The 17606-nt window shown below is 35.8% G+C and overlaps 1 protein-coding gene across 3 annotated transcripts in view; it reads left to right on the top strand.

Moving 5' to 3' along the window:
- The window catches only part of CCDC102B (coiled-coil domain containing 102B), a 201378-nt gene that overhangs the window by 172859 nt on the left and 10913 nt on the right, over positions 1–17606 (top strand). The window contains exons 8-9 of one of the 3 annotated variants that reach the window (XM_039839876.1): positions 1571–1674; positions 2742–3053. In XM_039839876.1, coding sequence (XP_039695810.1) covers positions 1571–1674; positions 2742–2904 — 267 coding nt within the window. In that variant the 3' untranslated portion in view covers positions 2905–3053. Of the gene's footprint in view, positions 1–1570; positions 1675–2741; positions 3054–17606 lie in introns of those variants that run through there. The other 2 variants (XM_039839886.1, XM_039839894.1) reach the window with 2 other exon arrangements.

Raw genomic sequence — 17606 nt, 5'->3', positions numbered from 1 at the left:
CTCGCCTTATGTTATAACAGGATTTACAATGCAGGTTCTAATAATTCAGTTTGAAGCATCAAATAAATTAACCCCTAAGGCGTATGGATAACTAGACTTTATACATAGTATAGAATTTTAATATAGGACAGATTGATATATCAATAGAGAAAACAATTTATTCAATACATGCATCTATTAAAATGTGTTTCTGTATAGAAAAAAATAAAATTGGTATCTATCTCACATTATATTTAAAAGTAAACTCCAGCTTGATTGAGGGTTTAAATGACAAATGCACAACTAATGAATTTTAGTTGAAAATAGATTTCTCTAAACTTTCAGTAGGGAAGTATTTTTTAGCATTAACTATATCCCCATTATAACATAAAATATTGATAAATTTTACTTCATAAAATAATTACTCATCCACAGCTCTCTTAAATAAGATGGAAAAATAAGTTCTGGGCTTGATATATACTTGGTGAAGATACTTGGAACACTTATAACTGACAAAAGATTAGTATCAAGATTGTAAGGTAAACATTTTCAGATAAAAAGGAAAGGTCCAAAGAGAAGAATGAACGGGAGACCTGGATAGGCACAAAAGAAGAAAAACATTAAGCCAATAAAAATATAAAAAAGTAGCAAGCAGCTATTACTCAGAGAATGGCAAAAGTTTAAATACCTCACAACATCAAGTGTTGGCAAACATGTTCAACCAGGATCCTTTCTAACTGCTTTTGTAAGGTTAAGTTAGTAAACATCTGGGAAGATATTTTACCATTATCTTGTAAAATTAAACATTAAAAAAGGATAACCTGGCAATCCTCCTCCTGGGTATGTCTCAAGAGAACACTGCACATAGGCACCAGGGATAGACAAGCATGCTCAGAGGAGCAGAAGGCTGCAAACAACCTGACACCCATGGCACAGGAGGATGGTGAAATATCATGGCTCATTCGTGCAGTGCCGTAACGCAGAACCAGCAGAACACATAGGCTGCAGTGAGAGACCAGCGTATGTGAGTCTTAACAATTTACAATTTAAATTTAAAAAGCTAGTGTCAGAAGATTTCATATAGCATGATACCCATTTTTTCATATTTAAGTAAAAAACTAAAAAAACATTTTAAAACTATATATTTGCACCAATATACTATACACACACACATATACACACACACGTACTTGGCATATGTATATATGTATATACACATATATATGCTATACCTAAATACACATAAATGCACTTATATGTATTTATACAAATATATGTTAAAACTAAATTTTGAAAATCATGGGAATAATAAACACATTCCAATACAGTGACTCACATAGATAGGGAGGCAAAGATAGAGATGAGGAAAGAGTGCCTAGATATTTTGTCAGATTCTACAGTTCATGTGGATGTTCATTCCATTATCGAATATAAGCATTCATTCTATCGAAAATGATTATTCCCATATATTCGTGCAGATATACGAAAGACACATGCATAAGAATGTGCCATGCAAACAATAGAGCTTGTTATTAGAAGGGTTTTCTCATATCGGTCATTTTAACTCAAGCGTTTTCTCCTTTGCTTTCAGCTTGGTGATTTCCTGAATCAGATCCACAAGCTCCAGAGATGTCTGGATGAACAGAAAGAAGCAAACGAAAACTTGGAAATTGAACTCAGGCACTTACAAAATCGGTAATTATTTCACAAAATATGTTGAATTCAAGATGGAGACCTTGGATAAGAAAATCTTTATCTATTTTTTTTTTCTTATTTTCTTAAACATCAGTAACATTATTTTTTGTTAACTAGAAATATTAATGAAAGAAACACACTCAATCCTTAAATCCATAGGCTGCTTAGCTTTTGTTTTTTGCCCAATAGATGTTGTATATTATAATAAAGGCAATTTAAATATCATTTAAAAAACAACTTTAATTCTAAAAGGTATAAAATTTCTCAAAGGCAAAAGGTGCTTGCAGAATACATTTTACATAAAGCTGAAAGAATTATAATATCTGCAAGAAAGTTGTAAACCATATAAATTGCTGGGTTGTTGATAAAGAGAAAGAACCACTGTATTTAAGTAAAAGTAATGATTGTTTAAGTAATTGACAGACTGCGCCTGTGTGTTTCCTATCTACATGGTAGGGGGTGACATGTTGTGTAAAAAATATCTTTTTCACCCCAGAGAAGTAACAACAAACATGGTATAATTCTTGATATAAAGCCAAAGTGGGCAAAGGTGTCAAATATGATTTGTGTCATAAGGAGACTAAAAAGGTAAGCTAAGATTTGCACCCTGATTTATACAAACATTCTCAGAAAAATAGATTGCCTGCGATTAAAACTAAGGAAAAGCAACAAGCACCTCTGGGAAACCAAACTATCTGCGTAAACATTTTGCAGTAAAACCACAGAAAAGCCCACAGCACTGGAAAGTCGTATTCAGGTACCAATGAGGCTGAAATGAAGCTGTGATTTCCCTCTTAGTGGTGTGAACAAGGCACAGAATAAAACTGCACTTAGAGGACTATTTCCGTAAGGTATTTTGATATAGCATAGTATACTGCTTCATATTTAAGTTTAGTTATCAAGATTAAGAAATTGAAAAGACACTACGTAAGCTGACATAGCTAATTCCAAATGAATCCAGCTTGTAAAATTTAATTCAGTTAATGTACCTGTTTTTTCTCATCCCCCATTGATCAGTGGATAATGCTTATTTTTATATGATGAGTTAGCTCTTCTTTTTCTAAAAGGTTTTGTCATTCACTGAGCCTCCCCTTCTATCCCGTTCTGGCCTCTAACATGAAGGATGGTGTGACTAATGAGAAGTGGAGGATGGGGGCGAAGAGGCCGGCCGCTGGCCTTACCCTGGCCCTTGTGTGTGTGCTGCCAAGTACTGACCAGGCCACATGGTAAACGACTAGTCCGTTTCGTCCCTGGGTACTCTTGATAAGCTGGCTCTATCTCTGCTCTTTCTGAACCTCAGTCATCTGCTGTCTCACCCCCGACCAACCAGTTGATGGAGGGACTGACCCAGCTGAGACCTTCGGCGTGGGCCCCAGGATGGGCTGTCAGCCACAGATGAAAGCTGCCTGTTTCCTCTGCTTGTCTGTGGCTTTGACACGCATGGGTGTGGGGCAGTGAGAGGCATCTGTCTGCCAAGATCCCCAACGCAGGTGGAAAACAAAAGTCTCCCTGCCCTCATTTCTCAATACCTGACTTACTTTCTGTAGCAAGTCTTCATATACAACCCATCTCCAGGCCAAAGCACATAAAGGGGAAATTAAAAACTTCTGGAAAGTCTCCCCTTCCCACAATCCTCAAGCAAAAAGCGGCCTTTGATATTCTCATTATGTCATGTCCTACAGCTTGACTATCGTGATACAGCAGATGGGGCAGCTCCCTCTACAATCTCAATACAGACTCTTGTTGACAGCTACCATCTACAGGACTGCTATAAGCAAAGCATCATTCCAGGGGCTTCACATATATTTACTCATTTAATCCTCGTAAGACTTATGTGATGGGGCCTATCGTTATCCTCCTAAACCAAATGAGGAAATCAAGGCACAGTAGGTTAGGTGGACAGGATTGTGGAAGAAAACACTAGAAGATGAATCCTCATGCAGGAATGATTTGCTTCGTGGACATTTGGTTTATACAGGTAACAGTTTAAGACTGTCATTGGCTTCAATGATCAACCCTACCCAATGTTGGGAACAAAAATATTGTTTTAGTTATGTCTTGCTGTACAGCAAATTATGCCAAAACTTAGCGTGAAAGAACAATGAGTTTTACTCTTCAAGATTGTGTGAGTTGACTGGGCTTGAAAAGTTGGTTCTGTTGTGTGTGATACAGGATGGGTCACTCTAGAGGTCACATCCAACTGGGAGAGTGACTGGGGCTGGCATGTCCAAGACAGTCCTACTCAGACGTCTGGATGGGCCAGGATGTCTGCATCCCAGGCCTGTTTCTCTATGTAGTTAGTTTCTCATCAATCAGTACTGAATCCTGTGCTTCTTACACAGCAGCTGGTACCCGAGAGAACACAATTAATTTTAGCTTTACTCTCTGGATTCCTGCTCGTCCTCTTAGTCATTCTCTCTTCAACATACTAGTCATACTAAAACCAAAGACACTACAAAAAAAGAAGTATAGGCTAATATCTCTGATGAACATAGATGCAAAAATCCTCAATAAAATATTAGCAAACCAAATTCAGCAATACATTAAAAAGATCAGACACCATAATCAATGCGGGATTTCTGGGATGCAAGGTTGAATATCCGTGAATCAATTAATGTGATAAACCACATAAACAAAATGAAGGACAAAAACCATGTGATCATATCCATAGATGTAGAAAAAGGATTTGACAGAATCCAACATCCATTTATGATAAAAACTTTGAGCAAAGTGGGGATAGAGGGTACCTACTTCAACATAATTGACAGACCCACAACTCACATCATATTCAATGGTGAAAAGCTGAAAACTTTTTTTCCAACATCAGGAATAAGACAAAGATGTATACTTTCACCATGGCTGTTCAACATAGCACAGCCATCAGACAAGACAAAGAAATAAAGGCACCCAGATTAGAAAGGAAGAAGTAAAACTGTCTTTATTTGCTGATGACATGATACTATATGACAAAATCCTAAAGATTCCGCACACAAAAAACCCTATAAGAATTAATAAACAAATTCAATAAAGTAACAGGATATGAAATTAATATTCACAAATTAGTTGCATTTTTATACACCAATAATGAACTACTAATGAAAGAGAAATTAAGAAAACAATTTCATTCAAAAGAATAAAACACCTAGGAATAAATTTAACCAAAGAAGTAAACCTGTACTTGGAAAATTATAAGACATTAAAAAAAATATTTGAAGATACAAATAAATGGAAGGATATACCATGCTCATGGATAGGAATTAACATCATGAAAACATCCATACAACCCAAAGCAATCTATAGATTCAAGGCAATCCCTATCAAAATAACAGTAGTATTTTTCACAGAACTAGAGCAAATAATCCTAAAATTCATATGGAACCACAAAAGATCCCAAATAGCCAAAGCAATTTTGAGAAAGAAGAACAAAGTTAGAAGTATTACACTACCTGATATTAAACTCTACTACAAGGCTATAGTGATCAAAACAGCATGGTACTGGTATAAAACCAGACACATAGATTAATGGAACAGAATAGAGCCCAGAAATAAATCCATGCATATATGGTCAACTAATCTATGACAAAGGAGACAAGAATATACAATGGAGTAAAGAAAATCTCTTCAATAAATGGTACTGGGAAAAAGGAAACCATCAACAACAAAAAAAGACAACCTGCTGAATAGGAGAAGATATTTGTCAATGATACATCCGATAAGGGGTTAATATCTACTATATATAGGGAGCTCATACAACTCAACAACACCAAAAACAAACAATCCGATTAAAATATGGGCAGAGGACCTGAATAGACATTTCTCTAAAGAGGAAAAACAGATGACCAATAGACATATGAAAAGATGCTCGACGTTGCTAATCATCAAGGAAATGCAATGAGATGCCACCTCACTCCTGTCAGAATGCCTCTCATCTCAATAAATCAATAAACAAGTGTTGGTGAGGATGTAGAGAAAAAGGAACCCTTAGGCACTGTTGGCGAGATTCTAAATATGGAAAAAACATATGCAAATTCCTCAAATAATTTAAAATAGAACTACCACATGACCCAGCAATTCCACTTCTGGGGATTTATCCAAAGAAATCCAAAACACTAATTCAAAAAGATGTACACAGTTCTATGTTCACTGAAACATTACTTCAATAGCCAAAATATAGAAGCAGCTTCCATATCCATCGATAGACAAATGGGTAGGTAGGATAGATATACAATGGACCATTACTCAGTCATGAAAAAGAACAAAATCGTACCATTTGTGACAGCATAGATGGACCTAGAGGATATTATGCTAAGTGAAATAAGTCAGGCAGAGAAAGACAAATACCATTATGATTTCACTTATATATGTAATCTAAAAAAAAAGAACAGAAACAAACTCATAGATACAAAGAACTGATAGTCTCCAAATAAGCATGTGAGTTCACTCCGATGAGGTCCCTAGAGTAGTCACACTCACAGAGACAAGGTAGAAGGGTGGTTGCTAGGAGCTGGAGAGATGGAGGAAATGGGGAGTTATTGTTTAGTGGATACAGTGTTTCTCTTTTGCAAAATGAAGAGCTCTGGAGATGGATGGTGGTGAGGGCTGCACAACAACGTGAATGTACTTAATGCCACTACACTGTGTACCTTAAGACTTGCTTCAGGATGCTAAATTTTGTTATCTTTTGCCACAATAAAACTTTTTTTAAATGGCCATGTTGGCTGTCAATTAGCTTTTTTCTCCCATATCCTGACCATAGAATATTGGGGAAGCCCAGGTCTCTCTTCATTTTAACTCCATTAATTTTATTTTAATCTATTGCTGATTTTCCTGGTAGAACTTTCTTTAAACCTTTGAGAGTTTTATATGAATCTGACCAGAACTCACTACATGTGTGTCCCACTAATCACATCTGTATTCCTTTGGAGTCAGGTGTCTCTTTTCTTCGTGATCATCTGGTTGCATAACACTCAAAATTTTTATATTCTTTATCTATTTATGAACTGCTATTAAGCCGTGTTTTAAGTCTTGCTTAGTTCTTAATAAGAGGCGTTACAGCCAATTTGATTTTATCTTTTCTTGCAGACAACTTCTTACTTTGAGACTGCCTTGTGTTTGTTTCCTCTAAAATCTGCTTAAAAATTGAATAATATTTTAGCTTTCTTTTCCCTTATAATTGCTTATCATACATCTGACACTTTAACAACATTCTGCCTGGAAATCTTCTTAATTAGATCCACGGGTTTATTACATAGCTATGTGTTCCTTGCTCTCACGGGTGACACTATTGCCAACTCTTGCACCAGTGCCTAACGTGAGTCTTTCTCCAGCCTCCAACAACAATCCCGTTGCTCTCACAGTCTCTTCACTGCTTCCGGTGTCTGCTTCTTCATCGCCCCTAAACCACTGCCACCTATTTTAGGGTTTCATTATGGCAGCACCTTACTTCCAGGTACCAATGTATGTTTAAGCAAAATGAATTACTCAAATATTTAATTGTCTAAAACATCTATAAATTGTTCAGCACAGTTCTGACGGTCTTCTGGGCTCATCTGGGTGGTTTTTCTGCTTTAAATAGAGGAGGCTGAGGGGACTTTTGCAGTTGCATTCCACAGAGAGATCACAGCGGCCAGAATGTCCAAATCGACCTCACTCACAGTTCTGATACCTCGTCTGGGGTGAGGAATGGCCCTCATTGGCTGGGCTTTTCCCTTGCTCCCTAGAACCATTCAACACACAGCAGTCAATCTTGAGTTTCTTCAGGTAGATGTTGGCTTTCAAAAGGGTTTCTGGGAGTGTCTCACAACGCCCCTTTCTCCAGGGTCTACTGCTCAAAGTAGATCACAAGGCCATCTGTTGTAAGGATGCAAATTCATTCAGGAAAAATTTACCCCATGGATTTATGGAAGAGCCGCATGTACACATGAGGATATCTTAAGTGTTTGTCGTCATCAGCTATCTTTGCAAACAATAGTAAAATTGTTTGCAAAGTTATTTCACCGCAAGTAAAATAACTTTGATTAGCTTTTACTTATGCCCACATTCCTCCAGCTAGATCACAGATAGCTTTGTTTTTTACTCTTTGACTTTGAGGAAGTTATTTATAATAGAACTATATAATATTCCCTCAAAAATTGAATGAAATTATGTATGAGAAACATCTGATAGCAACTGACATTAATAAATATGCAGCAAATATTAGTTTATCTCCCTCTACTTTAGAGATCATTTTGTTCAGAGCATATACATGTAGAGAGTAAGTTTTTTGTGCAAAATGGAAAATGCACTTTTAAAGAAATCTTGGAAATGCTTTACATAAAATTTCAAAATTGTAACGGTGTCCTCAACTTCAACTGTTTAAACCTGTATCCTCTTCTTTGGTATCTGTTCTCTCTTTTGAAATATCTTGATGAAATTATTCACATTTCTACTAAGCAATTCTATAATAACTTGGCATCACACACCTAAAATTCTTGTATATTAAACTTAAAAATACCAGAGGCACAATATTGTGATATAAAAATATATACATTAATTAAGCAGTAAACTGTCTGAAATTTTCTGTAAATATTATCTCATTTTAAGGAAAAAATTTAGTTGTAAATACTAGAAAACTCAAAAGAAAATTGAAACCTAAATATCTTTCTTAAATTAGAATTAAAATTCATAGCTACGTTAATGAGGAAACAACACTATGTTTTAGAAATACCCCCTTTGCATTATTTGTTAAATCAGCCGAGTTCAATATAAACATTTTACAATAGAACTATAGTCACTTTAGCATGGTTTATGCTGAACAACCTAAAGAAGATACTGCAATAGGGAAATTTAATATTTTATTGCAAAGCACCACAGATTTATGTAAAATGTAAAACAATACATCCAGAAAATCGTTTGCCGTCGTTTATTCTCGTGCATTCAGTAACGTGCGCCTATCTTATGCCATAGCTCTTATGGAGGTTAGTAAAAATATGTAGAAGAAAGGAGCTGTTAGTTTTAAATCAGTCTGTTGAAAATACAGTATTGTCCCCACGTCCCAGGAGGAGCTGTCACCCGGGGCTAACTTACACATCTGCACATCTTCCTCCAAAATGCAAAGGCCTCCGTGGCCTGGCTTGGCCCTGGCTTATTGCTCGGAGTGAAAATGTGGCTGTGCTTGGTGTGGGAGATGCGATGACCCCCGAGCTGGCCCTGGGTAGGTGCGCAGCTCCTCGCTGGGGCTGTTTTAATACATTCTGTTAACATGATCCATTTGGAAACCATCGCCTATTTTTATTTTTTTCTGTAGTTTTCCATTGGGCCCCTTTTAATTTTTTTTCCTTTGGATTTTTATTACTCAGTTCATTCTAAATGAACATGATACATGATGAATTAATCGGGAGTGCTCCCTAGTGTGATTTGCGCTCTCATCGTGGAATACCCGCTTTCCAACATTTCTAAATTCCTCGTCTCTATCTTTTGTTCTTAATTCCCTATTTATTATAGTACAACACTCATAATTTAATAAAAAAATGAGGATTCGAGGTAAAACTTTTAATCTTTTAATTTTAAGCTTTTTCTTATTCTGTTTAAATGTCATCTTTATGTATTATGGATGCACTGTTTTTCTTCCTTTTTGACCTCTTTGAACATAAAAGATATTTACTTTTATTCTGTTTTCCCTTCTCGTTTCTTCCCAATACAACCTCCTTGTTCGTCGGTTCGTTGTTTTAGCTCCCTTGGGGGCTGTCGTCTCTTGCTTTACTTCCAGGCCTTTGCTTCTAGTGGGATCGTGGGAGACTTTTTTTTATTTTTCCAGAAGCTCTTGGTTCCCAGAGAGCCTGAGAATGCACCAGTGTCCTGGGAGAGCTGGCCTTCCATGCCCTTTGTCATGGCGGTCCTCGTGGCGTCCCTAAAAGCACTGAGCCAAGCCGTCACCAGAACGTCTTCTCCAGAAAAACAAAATAGTAAAAAGTGACAGGTGGTATCTAGTTCTGTTGCAGCTACACATTTCAGGAGCCTTTAAAAGTGTGACTGCAATTTGGCCTTTTTTTTTTTTCCCTAATTGTTGTCTGTGGCCAGCAACAGTGGCCTGAGGTGTTCTATTTTTTTCTTGTTTTGAAGCAAAGGTCTCATCAATTAAGTTCAAATTATAATATGATGTCACTTTTCCTTTAGTTACAAAATAAAACTTTTATTGTCTGGTTTCATCCGCATAGGATTATTCTGTCTACTGATGGACGTGCTATTCTTCATCATTTTGGATGTGGTTTTTTCGGCCCCCTCAGTAGCTATTTGAGGATGTTAGTGTCCCTCAGCTGTAACAAACCATGTGGTCGCAGAGGGCCCAGCAATTCCTGCTCCAACAGGGTATTATGGTGGCGATACGGGGAAACTTCTACTGCTGAGTTGCAGGGAGAAAGCTCTGCTCTCAGCCCCATACTCGAGTTGGATCTCTCTCCCCACCATGGAGACCTCAAGGCGAGAAACCAACCAGTGCCATGCCTTTCAATTCAGCAGACGCTCAGGATGTTGAAGGGGCTTTTTGGAATAAGAGCCGCAGTGAGGCACATACAGCTTTCTTTGAGGGACTCGTAGGCGGCTGAGCTAGGACCTGCTATAGGGACCACGGTCCCCCACGAGGTAGGTCTGCATCTTTTCCTGCTGCATTTGTCCTGGTTCTATCTTCATGTGATCTCATCCTGGTTTTCACTCCCATGATTCTGATAGAATTCAAAACACAAGAAGCATCCCCTAGGAGTTGCCCACCTGTGCCCACGATGCTGTATTATTACAGAGACTGGGGGGTTTGGGGACAAGGGGCACCACAGGGTTGATGCTCAAATTGCCATCTTCCATTTTTTTTTTTTTAGATTTACTCCTGGGCTCCTTTTATACAGACTATAAATGAGTGTTACTTTAAGTCAATCTGAGAGTTTTGTCTTTTATAAAAGGATTTAAAATATTAACCAAATGTCATAAATAAAATATTAGTTAGCTTTCTTTTCTGCATTGCTTGTGCATGCTTGATGTTGTCCATTCATTCTGTGTGTTTCTGTGGGGCTTACACTGTGCGGTGCTGGTTTCATGGCTAACCCTACATTTGGTTTAGAAGTTGTATATAGATTTTGTCTCTACTAAGAGTCATTTCAGTTATTTAAAAAAATCTTGAACCTCTTAATTACATCTGTGTAGTTAAGGTTAAAAATACCATTACATTTTAAACACCTCTCTATGTGAAGAATTATTCATCTTCATATTTGCTTTTGTTCTTCCTGCCCTTGTAGAAATTACATGAGTAAAAATAATATATAAGCTGGAGATACAAATTCAGTTTTATTAAGTAAATTTGATTTTAGCCTGACTTTGTTTATATCTATTATGCTTTAGATTTACATCAATGATTAATCATTTTTTATCTTCGTAAATAGGCAACCAATACCACAATTTCCACATCTTCAGATCCCGAAATTTCAGCTCAGGAAGATTTTAGATGCAGTATTATTTCCTATGTCTTTTTACTTTTCTGTGGTTTTCTTTTTCCACTTTGTGATCATCAATTACTCCTTCAGCAATGCCAATATTTGTTTATCCTGCCTTTTTTTTCTGTATCAATTATATTCTTTCCAAGCATTTTAAACTCCTAGATCGTTCTTCCTCTGAATTATGAGAGAGCTTTTTCAAGTTTGTTAAATTTTTATTGCTGCTACTACTCTGATTCAAGACAATTTTGAAATCTGTCTTTTGAAATCTGGGTTTCTCTTATCTTTCTCTAAGATAGCTTTTTTTTTCTTTTTTTTCTTTTTTTCGTTTTAGTCATCGTTTAAACATAACATCTCATGCCTCCATCATAAAGGCCATTTCTCATTGCATCTTGTAGGAGATGCCCAACAGAATTAAACACGTACACAATTTCAAAATTTAATTTTTCTTTAAATGTTTACTTTATTCTGACTTCCTTTCCTTGTCTCATATTTGTCTTTGATCAAATGTCCTTGCTGTTCATTTTTTTTCTGTAAATTGCTTTGCCGATTTAATTTTTCTTATATGAAAAGATATTCATCAAGTTACCTACATTTTTGTAAATTTATTCCCTAAAAATTGTGTAGAATTTAAAATATGCAATCCTGATAGAATAGAAAACACATGACCAGCTCAAACTTATAACAAAAATGACAGTTACCCTGACAATTTACACAGTGACTCATAGAGACCAGGGATGAGGATAAAATTGGTTCCAGCTGTTGATTTTCAAGCAGCGAGATCTATAACAATTTGGCAGTTAGTCATATTTGAAATGCTCTGACACCTTCCTATTAAAATACCTATTAAACACTGCAAAATCTGGAAATGGTTCAGCAGCACTGGAAAAGAGTATGCTGTGATTTTTTGGTATGGAGAGAGCAGGAGTTTCTGTCAGGATGTGTCAGGACCTGACTGCCCCATTTGAGCGTGACTTGGGTCTTTCGTTTCCCTTTCTCTGGTTCTGTTCCACACGGGCCCCTCCTTCATTTGCTGTCTGTCCTACTTTAATTTCTCTTTGCCCGTATTTCAGAAGTGTGTGCATCTTGTTGGCAGCTCTTACATCACCAAATGAATGGTTTCCACTTTCCATCTTTGCTCTCTACCATTTTCTGCCAAATTCTCTCCTCCTGTTTTGACAGGAACTCTTGGCAAGGAAGAAAAATAATATGAACTACTTTAGGATCTGTGGCATGAATAGTTGACTTCGGACCCTACCTGTTAAAGGTTTTCTGCTTGGCCCTGGTTGCGGTACGCCTTATACCACAATTTCTATACTATCTATACTATACAGTGCATAACCAATACAGAATAACTGATAATAAAACAGTATATAATACATTATCTTAAAAATAAATACAAAAAAAATCATTTAATGTGCAGAATAATCTCATTTCTAGGATTTTCCCTGTGGCTTCTACAGAGGATTAGATCAGCAGACATACATTACTAAAGAATATTAACAGCTCTCTAAAAAGGAATCAAACAGAAAAATACCCATTCTTTCTTCTACTCAGTTTCCACCATTGAAAATTAAAATTTCAGACCCCTCTTGGTAACAGAAGTACAATGTGAGCCAGATATAAACCATGCAAAAAGAAAAAGTTGATGTAATTGACTGGAATAATAAAGCTTTTTTTTAGCCCAACATTTCCAACATATTACTATTATCAATATCCAATAAATATAAAAAATGAATGGAATGCTATTCCTTGCTCATGGATTGGAAAAATTAATATTGTTAAAATGCCCATACAACCCAAAGCAACGTACAGATTCAGTGCAACTCCTATAAAAATTCCAATAGCATTTTTCACAGAAATAGAAATATAATCACCCTAAAATCACCCTAAAATAAAACCACCCTAAAATTTTTATAGAATCATAAAGGCTCTGACTAGCCAAAGCAATCCTAAGAAAGAACAAAACTGGAGGCTGAGCACTTTCTGATTTCAAATTATATTACAAAGCTATAGTAATCAAAACAGCATATTGGCATAAAAACAGACACATAGATCAGTGGAACAAAACAGCCCAGAAATAAAGCCACACCTATATAATCAATTAATTTAAAACAAAGGCACCAAGAACATATAATGAGGAAAAGACAGTCTCTTTGATAAATGGCTTTGGGAAAATTGGGCATGCCGAAGAATGAAACTGGTTGAACTCAAAATGGCTGAAATATTTGAATGTAAGTCCTGACACCGTGAAGCTCCTAGAAGAAAACATAGGTGGCAAGCTCTTTGACATTGGTTTTGGCACTGATATTTTGGATCTCAAAGGCAACAATAGCAAAGATTTTGCATCAAATGAAAAAGCTCTGCACAGCAAAGAGTGTCTGTCACCAACAAATGAAAAGGTTACTTACTAAATGGGAGATAGTATTTGCAAATCACATCTGATATAGGGTTAATATGCAAACTATAAAAACTCACACAACTCAATAGCAAAAAACACAAGCAATCCAATTTACAAATGGGCAGAAGATCTGAATAACATGTTTTCAAAGAAGACGTACAGATGGCCAACCGACACACAAAGATACTCAACATCACTAATCATCAGCGAAGATGCAAATCAAAAGCACAATGTGATGTCACCTCATACAAGTTAGAATGGCTATTATCAAAAAGACAAGAAATAGGACGTGTTGGTGAGGATGCAGAGAGAACCTCCTGCACTATTAGTGGGAATGTAAATTGGTGCAGCCTCTGTGGAAATCATTACGGAGAATCCTCAAAACATTAAAAATAGAACTCCCATTTGAGCCAGCAATTCCACTTCTGGTTATTTATCCAAAGGAAACAAAAACACTAATTAGAAAAGGTATCTGCCACCTCATGTTCATTGCAGCATTATTTACAATAGTCAAGATGTGGAAAACAAACTTAGTGTCTATTGATGGATGAATGGATACAGAAAGTGTATGTGTGTATATATATATATACTATAGAATATATTTAGCCATAAAAAATAAAATCTTACTACTTGGGATGACATGGATAGACTTTAAGGGCATTATTCTAAGTGAAATAAGTCAGAGAAGGTCAAATACTGTATGATCTCACATATGGAATTTAAAAAAAGAAGAAAAGAAAAAACAAGCTCAAAGAACAGATCGCTGGTTGCCAGAAGTTGGACTGGTTGGTGGAGGGTGGGCCAAATGGGTGAGTGGTCAAAAAGTACCAACTTCCAGTTATCAAGTAAATAAGTCCTGAGGATGTAACGCACAGCATGAAGTTAACAATACCATATTGCATGTTTGGAAGTTGCTAAGAGAGTAAATATTAAAAGTTCTCTTCACAAGAAAAGAAACAGTTTTATAACTATGTATGGTGACAAATGTCAACTAGACTTATATGGTGATCATTTTGCAGTACATACAATTATTGAATCACTATGCTATACACCAGAAGCTAATATATGTCCATTAATCATCTCGTTTTTAGACTATATAAAGCTATCTATTTAGACTATATAAAGCTATCTAAACAGGTTATAATTTGAAAAAGAGAAGAGCAAAAAATGAAGTCAATATCTATTCCAGATACACTTGATTAATTTAATCGTTTTCTGACATATTAGTTGTAGGCCTTTCTAATAGGAAGACACACATTTTTAAATCCCGTATGTGTATAATGAATTGTGACCATTCGAAATAGCTTCATTTTACCTTCCTTTGCATAAGGCAGGCTTTATTGAAGGGAGCTCTGTCTAATTTCGGTGTCAATTCTAGCAGTTACCATTATTTGATCTTGGACAAATTACTTAACTTCTTTAAAAAATGTAATACTACAGATATTATGGTTGCAATTGAGATCGGAAATAACATAAGAACTAACGTGGTCCCTGGCATTTACTTTATAATTAATGTAATAAAAGTTCTCCTTACATCACGAAACCTTCAATAAATTACGAATAGACAATATCAAGATAAAACTTGACAAATGGCTTATTGACATGAGTAGTCTCTGGGAAAATATAATAAAGGAAGTAATAGAAATTACTTGTCATCTAATTATTGAGCCAGTGAAAGTATCTTCACACATATCAACTTTCATAATCTTCATAATAATTCTTTAAAAATTATTTCTGTTTAGAAATAACTTATGAAGGACTTTATTTATGCTTCCTTCTTTCTGTGTTTTATTTATGTGGAATGAAAGTCTTTGGGTCAATAATTACTGAACATAAGAATGTATCTTTGGATATATTATTATAGGTTTTTCCCTTATTTCCTGTTGACAAGGCATTTTCACCAATACTAAATGGATATTGCTAAGATATAAAGTAAAAATGTATTTTCCCTGAACTATTCTATGATTCAGCTGACTTTTGCCTAACTTAAGAACTCGGGGAGTGAGAGATGGGAGTGACAATCTGATCGTTTGTGTCTGAGGAATTTATTAGCTATGACTACCACTTAAAATTTTATGTTCCTTTATTTTTCATTTTTTCAATGAACTTTATTGCAGTAACGTTGGTTAATAACATTATATAAATTTCAGGTGGTCAATTCTATAACACATCATCTGCATATTGCATTATATGTTCACTTCCCAAAGCCTAGTCTCCTCCCGTCACCATCTATGATCCTTTATTATTATTATTTTGTCTTCTTCTGAAACTCTTATAGCCACAAGTTAAAAATACCCACCGTTGGTCTCTTATGCTTTGTCTTTAGTGGCCTTCTCAATTCTGAGCATGTAAGTGAATTCCATGGTTACTTATATTTACATTAAAAAATATCAGTCCTAACACTGTTCTAATTGTTTTATTGTTACCAGTAACTTTCTGGAATATCCGTTTTCTGAAAAAAGAAATACGATGCGTGTCAGTAGCATTTTACATTACATTGCTTACAAATCTTAGATGCAGAATTACCATTTAAATTTGAGTTACTCAAGTTTAATTGTTTCCCATTTCATCATCAAATTTTATAACATTCAGACATTATAAGCCAATTTGGTAAGTTGTACCGTTCACGATCAATTTTAGAAATACCTTAAAATTTCTGATTTATAATAAAATATGTGTTTTTTATAGATTAATTTTATTGGTACAACTCTCTTAAAAATATACATCATTCAGAGGGTTTTTAGAGTCATTAAGGCATTTGTGAAAAAGTATTCTAAAACCCCTATTATCTTTACACAGCATGTTACTATCAAACTTATTTTCTATTTTTTAATCAAAGCTGTAAATACACATATTTTATAGAATCAACTCTTTCTACAAGGTTTGTTGACATAAATTGCATTTACTATTATTGGCATATTACTTGCTCTTTTTAGTCTTTTCTTCTAAGCTCTAACTGATATGGTTTCCAGCCTCCACTTTTTACATTATCTACTGATTTCCCACTGTAGAAGGTAACAGTTTAATTCTCTACTTCGCCACACACACACACACACACACACACACACACACACACACACACACACACACTTTCATCCCTGAATACCACTTTCCTCTAAATACAGTTTCATCGAAAATTTGTCATTTCACTATTTAGAGTTTATATTAATAGCTACATAAAGTCAGACTTGACCCATGTCCTCAGCTCCGATAATTTCCCTTTCCCGTGAATCTCGAATTTGATTCGCTTTTTCATTTCTCTGTTTCTCCGCGCAGTGAGACCAGGGCTCACTGTTTGGCTCCATGTCTGTCTAGCATTTTGAAAAATTCCTGCAGTGAGAAATCCGGGCTGAGGATGGATGTCTCACCTCGTGTGTTTTTCCTTCTCTTAAAATTCATAGCCTTCTCTTAAAATCTATACCATAGTCCAGTGCTTTTAAATGTGTTTTTATACATTTTGCCCCATTTTGATCATTGTTTACAGCAGTTGGGTAAGTCCAATACCAGTTTTTGTCATCTACTTCAGCCACTCCCTAATGAATCAGAAAATAATTCTCCCTTTAACTTTATACCTTCTTTCCTGCTACTCTTCTGGTCTAGATTACCATCGTCTCTTCTCCGGATTTCTACGCTAGCTTTCAGCTCAGATGTCCAGTTCCAGCACATGCTCTGCATTAAAGAGGTGTTGTAGAAACACGATTTATATTATGTCACTCTCCAAGTGAAAACTTTTTAATAGCTTCTCATTAAACTTCGAATAAATATTTGAACTCCTTACAATGACCTATAAAACTCGGGATGATGTAAGCCTACTAAATGGTTTTCTCCACTCTTCCCTGTTCCTTCTTTATGCTTCAGCAGCATGGATTTTTTTTTTTTTTTAATTTCCTGAAACTGCAGAGTTCTACCCTTAGCTTTGCTTTAGCCCCATCTATTTTTTTATGGCTCCAACTTATGTTCATCATTCTTCCCCTGATTTCTTTCTCTTGTTTTAGGTAACAGCTTAAATGTTACTTCCTCAGTGGGCAGTCCCCGAGCACCGAGAACTTGACCCTTAATCTCACAGCACCTGC

This window comes from Pteropus medius, unplaced genomic scaffold (assembly GCF_902729225.1).
Source record: "Pteropus medius unplaced genomic scaffold, Ma_sr-lr_union100, whole genome shotgun sequence".
Lineage (NCBI taxonomy): Eukaryota > Metazoa > Chordata > Mammalia > Chiroptera > Pteropodidae > Pteropus > Pteropus medius.
This window is presented reverse-complemented; position numbering and strand designations above follow the sequence as displayed.